The sequence below is a fragment of the Mus caroli genome, chromosome 1 (genome assembly GCF_900094665.2).
Source record: "Mus caroli chromosome 1, CAROLI_EIJ_v1.1, whole genome shotgun sequence".
Classification (NCBI taxonomy): Eukaryota; Metazoa; Chordata; class Mammalia; order Rodentia; family Muridae; genus Mus; species Mus caroli.
The window spans coordinates 112,360,251-112,365,903 of NC_034570.1; the positions used below are offsets into that span (position 1 = coordinate 112,360,251).

General features: G+C 53.8%; 1 protein-coding gene across 2 annotated transcripts; it reads left to right on the forward strand.

Annotated features, from left to right (window-relative positions):
- The first annotated feature begins 1,198 nt into the window (after positions 1 to 1,198).
- On the forward strand, positions 1,199 to 3,788 carry C1ql2 (complement C1q like 2). Of its 2 annotated transcripts, XM_029479496.1 has the most exons (3): positions 1,266 to 1,514; positions 1,784 to 2,425; positions 3,005 to 3,788. In XM_029479496.1, the coding sequence occupies exons 2-3, from the start codon at positions 1,814 to 1,816 to the stop codon at positions 3,182 to 3,184; spliced, it is 792 nt and encodes a 263-aa protein (XP_029335356.1). In that variant the 5' UTR covers positions 1,266 to 1,514; positions 1,784 to 1,813; the 3' UTR covers positions 3,185 to 3,788. The 2 variants fall into 2 exon arrangements, with proteins under 2 accessions (XP_021029045.1, XP_029335356.1); XM_021173386.2 differs by having other exon boundaries at positions 1,199 to 2,425.
- The last annotated feature ends 1,865 nt before the right edge of the window (positions 3,789 to 5,653 follow it).

The window sequence follows — 5,653 nt, forward strand, 5'->3', positions numbered from 1 at the left end:
TAGTTTCTCAATTAATTAATTTAGAGGTTTTGTTTTTTCTTCCTTTCTTTTTCTTTTATTTTCTTTCTCTCTCTTTTTTTTTCTTAAGACAGGGTTTCTCCGTGTAGCTCAGGCTATCCTGGAACTCACTCTGTAGACCAGGCTGGCCTTGTACTCAAAGATCTGTCTGCCTCTGCCTCCCCAGTGCTGGGATTAAAGACATGTGCCATCACTGCCCTGCATTCCTCTTTTTATTTTGAAAATTGTTCATCAACAGTTACTACAACGTGTTCGAATTTCAAGAGCTGACTAGACATATAAGACCATTCAGCCTTCTGAATAAGATGTAGGTGTGTCCCTCCTCTTACTCCTCTATTTGGAAGTTGGTTACTTTCTGTACGTAGTATGCCAATCCCCCTCTGCCGCCCCGCTTTCTGTTTTAAAACAGAAAAGGCTGCAACATACAGGTGTGTGTGCTTCTGTTCTTGAATGAGTTTTATATGGGAGACAAAGAGTAGCCAACGGTCCGTAGGGAAATGTCTGCAGCTAATAGATTCTGCACCGGGGGTGGATGGGTAAAACGTTTTTTTTTATAGGCCAGACGGCTCAGCAGGTAAAGGCACTTGTTGCCAAACCTGACAACCAGAGTTTGATACCTGGACCAACCCACATAGTGGACAGAGATAACCTAATCCTCTGACCTCCACACAATAAATATATAAATGTAATGTATTTTTAGAGAGTCCTTCCAAAAGTTGATAGAGGCTAGCTGGAGTCGCCTATTTCACAATTTGGAGTCCTAAATTTGTTAAGTATCACCAGGAGCAAGACTGATTTAATTCTGGTCACTCCCGAGGCTTCTAGAAGGTCCTTCCTTCCCTCAGAACTGGAAGCTTAGGCTGTCCTAGACTTGGGTTCAGACCTGGGCTCATCTAGATAGGAAATGGATTTGGTGACCCCGCCAGGTCTTCGCAGGCACCACATCGTGGTTGTGTGTGGGTTCCAGAGCTTGGTGGTCTGCGAGAGGAGAGTGGGCAAGGGTGGGTGTGTCTGTGGAGCCCCAGCTGGGGGCTGCTGCCCGCTGCTCCCACTTGTGGCTCCTGGGCGCCGCCAGCAGGCACATCTCCGGAGGACGCCGCGGGATGGGAGCTGATGACAGGAGAGCGCCGTCTCCCGAGTGATGGCAGCGCACGCTGCTGCCTCGCCGCCTCCGCCGCTCAGTCCTGATCTTACGTCAGGGTAGCTGGGTACCCCCTCCGCCCGGGAACCAGCTAGTAGAGGGAGAACAGAGCAGAGCGTGCCGGCAGAGCTGATCCCGTGTCCCGCCGAACGCTGCCAAGCCCCGCCAATCCCAGCAGAGCAGGAACCAGCGCCGCTGAGCCAACACCGGACGCCGCACTGAGACCCAGCATTCCCCAGCCGCCACTACCCGGTCCCCGCCGGGGTGCCGGGCTCGTCCTGTGAGCCCCTCGTCATGCGTGTCGGGCTCTTCGACTCTCCAGATCAGTTCCAGAGCGGTGGCTTCGGGAGCCCAGGTCCGGATACCTCTCGTTGAAATAGTTGGGTGGCTAAGGCAGGGGTCTCCACGTCGGGGACGCGGAGGGGACCTGCGGAGTTGGCGTCCGAACGCATAGAGCGGGGCCACCCGCGCCGCTCCACCATTACCTCCCCAGGCGGCAAGGAGGAGCTGGTGGCGGTCGCCTCCCGGCTGTGGCAGCGGCGGCGGCGCGCCTGCTTGGCGGCCGTCGGCGTGCTCTTGGCCATGGCACTGGGGCTGCTGATCGCGGTGCCTCTGCTGCTGCAGGCGGCGCCCCCCGGAGCGGCTCACTACGAGATGCTGGGCACCTGCCGCATGATCTGTGACCCATACAGCGTCGCTCCCGCAGGGGGACCCGCGGGCGCCAAGGCTCCACCGCCCGGACCCAGTACCGCTGCCCTGGAAGTTATGCAGGACCTCAGCGCCAACCCCCCGCCTCCGTTTATCCAGGGACCAAAGGGTGATCCGGGGCGACCAGGCAAGCCGGGGCCTCGGGGTCCTCCTGGAGAGCCAGGGCCTCCTGGGCCCAGGGGTCCCCCGGGAGAGAAGGGAGACTCGGGGAGGCCAGGGCTACCCGGACTGCAGTTGACAACCAGCGCGGCCGGTGGCGTTGGAGTGGTGGGTGGCGGAACCGGGGGCGGTGGCGACACGGAGGGAGAAGTGACCAGTGCACTGAGCGCCGCCTTCAGCGGTCCCAAGATCGCCTTCTACGTGGGACTCAAGAGCCCCCACGAAGGCTACGAGGTGCTCAAGTTCGACGACGTGGTCACCAATCTTGGCAATCACTACGACCCCACTACAGGCAAGTTCAGCTGCCAGGTGCGGGGCATCTACTTCTTCACATACCACATCCTCATGCGTGGCGGCGACGGAACCAGCATGTGGGCGGATCTCTGCAAGAACGGGCAGGTCAGTGACTTTCTCCCACACACCCCTCCTACCTTTCCCGGCCCAACAGAGTCTACAGGCGCCCGGGATCTCAGGGAACTATATACTGTTTCCTGCCACTCTCCAGCGCCCCAGCAAACTCTGGGGCCGGGTGGGCGCTGGACCACATGCATCGCCCCGCTTCCCTGCGTACTATGCTCCTTTGCATAAATGTACTGGGCGTTTGAGACTGGACCCGGGTGCACGGTGACCCTGGCACCTAAATAGGTCTCCAGTTCCCAATCGATTGAGTCATGGCCTGAAGTGGCTGGGTTCCTAGAAAAACCCAGTTTTCTTTATCACTGTGATTGCACGTGGGTCATCCCTTTCCCTCCAGTTTATTCATCTTGGCCTTGATCCCCTAGGACCTTTACATACTGGGCAAGCAAACCAACCCCCTTTCCTTGACTCTGCTACCAAGAGAACTTGGAGCCTAGGAGGGAGTGTTTACACTGAAGTAGCAGGCAGGGAGCCTGCCAAGGGATGGGCGAGGGAGGCCAGGCTTGGACTCAGGAAGAGGTGCAGGGTCCCACCCTCTCGCTCTTCTGGTTCGCCCCGCAGGTGCGAGCCAGCGCCATAGCCCAGGACGCGGACCAGAATTACGACTACGCCAGCAACAGCGTGGTACTGCACCTGGATTCAGGCGATGAAGTCTACGTGAAGCTGGACGGCGGGAAGGCTCACGGCGGCAACAATAACAAGTACAGCACGTTCTCGGGCTTCCTCCTGTACCCGGATTAGGGGCCTAGAGGGCGCGCGCGAGGCCGGGTGTCTTCAGGCCACCCCATCCCCATCGGGCGCGCGCGGGCTCTTTGGTGAATGTCACTCTGCGGCTTCATGACACTTCCTGACATCTCCGTTGGAAAAGACACATCCCTGCTCTCCTACTTGTCCTGCCTCAGGCCTCAGTGTGTCTAGGATTCACTATGCTGCGGGGAGGCTGTGTCCCCGGTCCCAGTGCCCATCCTAGGGAGGGAGAGGGAACACTCAAGTGGGGAGCTGGGCGAGAATCCCAGCTCTGGCGGGGTTAGTTGTGGGGCAGTCCAGACTTGAGAAAGCTGATTGGACTAGACAGGCGGCCCTAGGGAGTCTGAGGTCTCCCAGCTTGCCTCTTCCTTCCAGTGTCCCCCGGTGAAGGGCTTCAAGACTCACAAGGAAGAAAGACCCTGGTGACCGCTACTCTCTGGGACCTCCCTTTTTGTGACCCGAAATGCCTGTGCAGTTTTTCCTATCCATCAGCCAAAAATCCACCCCTAGCAGAATTCCAACAGAAAGTTCACCTTGTCACGCACAGTCTCCATATTCTCCTCTGCCATGCATTAAATTATGTTTTTAGACCACCGGCTCCTGCTTTTTTTTTTTTTTTTTTTTNTTAATAGAGCCCTTTTACCTGGACTTCAGACATTCCTCCCTGGATTCATTCAACCCAGCCAATGCCCTTTCTCCAGCCAGTGCATGACCCCAGTCACCTGGGATTGGCTGAAAAGTGTTTGGGGGCGGAGGGGTGTGTGTGTCAGACCAGCATCCTCCTTTGTACCGTGGCAAGGGGGTGGGAGGGAAGAGACTGGGTTAGAGGAAGGTAAGAGAAGAGAGGTACACAGCCTGGGCAGCTTGGTCCCACTAGACCTGGAAGAGGAGGTCAGAAGGCAAAGTCTGAGAAGCGGAAGACAATTATGAAATACTTGCCAGTGGGGACCCTGTGAGTTTGGGGGCTTTAAAAGAGAAGGGCAGAAAGAAGTCCCATCCTGGGCAGAAACTTTCCATTCCCCAAAAGGTCAACAGCATCCTCAGGGCAACCCAGCTAGGTCTTGGTAAGCCGAGGTTCTGTGCATCTTCCCACCTCTCCTAGTCCAGCTGGACAGTATGGAAAGGAAGATGCTGTCACCTTTGGCAGGAGAGAGGTGGGGAGGGGCAGTCCGTCCTTCCTTGAGAGAAGCCACAGAGTGAGCTGTGGAGAAGCTGTTTGCCTCTTCTCTCTTGCCTTCAGTGTTCTGTGTGCCTAAGTCAGGAAACCCAATCCGATCCTTAAGGCTTTGGCAGCTGTTTTTCCTCTTACCTTTCTGCTTGTTTTATTTTTAAGGACCTCCAGCTTTCCAACATAGTAAGTTATCTATGAAACAGCCAGCAGTGACCTGAGATCTTTAATTTTTCAGCTTTAAATTAAGTGAGAAAAAAATTTTTGAGACAGATTCTCCCTGGGTAGCCCAGGCTGGTCTAGAATTGGCCATTCTCCTGTCTCAGCTTGCTGAGTACTGGGATAGGTACATGTCATTACATTACCTGGCTGTATGTACTGAGCCCATTTTGATTGTTTTGAAAGGAAATGTGTTTGTGAGACTATGAGATGGCTCATCAGGTTAAGGCATTTGCCACCAAGCCTAAGGACCCAAGTTTAATAACCGGAGCCCACAAGGTGGAAGGAGAGAACCAAGTCTCACACCTCTGACCTCCATATCTTAACTGTGGGATGCGCGTGTGCGTGAGCACACACACACACAGACACACAGACACACAGACACACACACACACACACAATTTGTTTTAAACATTTGTTGATTTAGTGTGTGTGTGTGTGTGTGTGTGTGTACACAGAGGTAACCCTGGTGTGTGTAGCTAGGTAAAACCATACACTTAAAAATCGCTAGTGTGGATATAACCATTCTCACTCAATTGACGTTGCACACATGCATGCATTTATGCCAATGTAGTGTGTGAAACGTTCTTGGCTGCCCTCTACCCTCAAATGGCATTGTTTGAGAGGTTGCTGAAAGCTGCTCTTCACTTTTAGGAGACAATTATGCCCCTCCCCTTGAGTCTTATATGCCACCATCCCTCTGTGCTCTCATTTTATTTGAATAATGTTTTCTAGTCGTTCGTTTGAATATAAGCAATGATTATACCTGCATTGAGTCCAAGAATAAAGTGCACAAAGAGAGCTGGAGAAAAAGAAATACTATAAACTATCATTTCCCAGTTACATACACAAACAAAACCCTAATTTCCTACCCCAAGCTACCCCCTCTTACAGTGCATCCCAAACCTGGCTGAGCCCTCCTGCACCCAGGAACAGTCTATGATTACAAGACGGGGATAACTTTTGGATGCCTTGTTGATTGTATCATCCTGAAATGAGATTAAAACCCGATGCCTGCAACCCAAATGAAGTCTAATTGCTATGGATCTGCAATCCCCATCGGGCCCCTAATCCTT

Excerpts from the sequence above, each read along its gene's own strand:
- C1ql2 (XM_021173386.2), top strand. The coding sequence starts at position 1,742 with ATGGCACTGGGGCTGCTGATCGCGGTGCCTCTGCTGCTGCAGGCGGCG. Across the intron at positions 2,426-3,004 it reads ATCTCTGCAAGAACGGGCAG|GTGCGAGCCAGCGCCATAGC; the intron begins GTCAGTGACTTT and ends TTCGCCCCGCAG.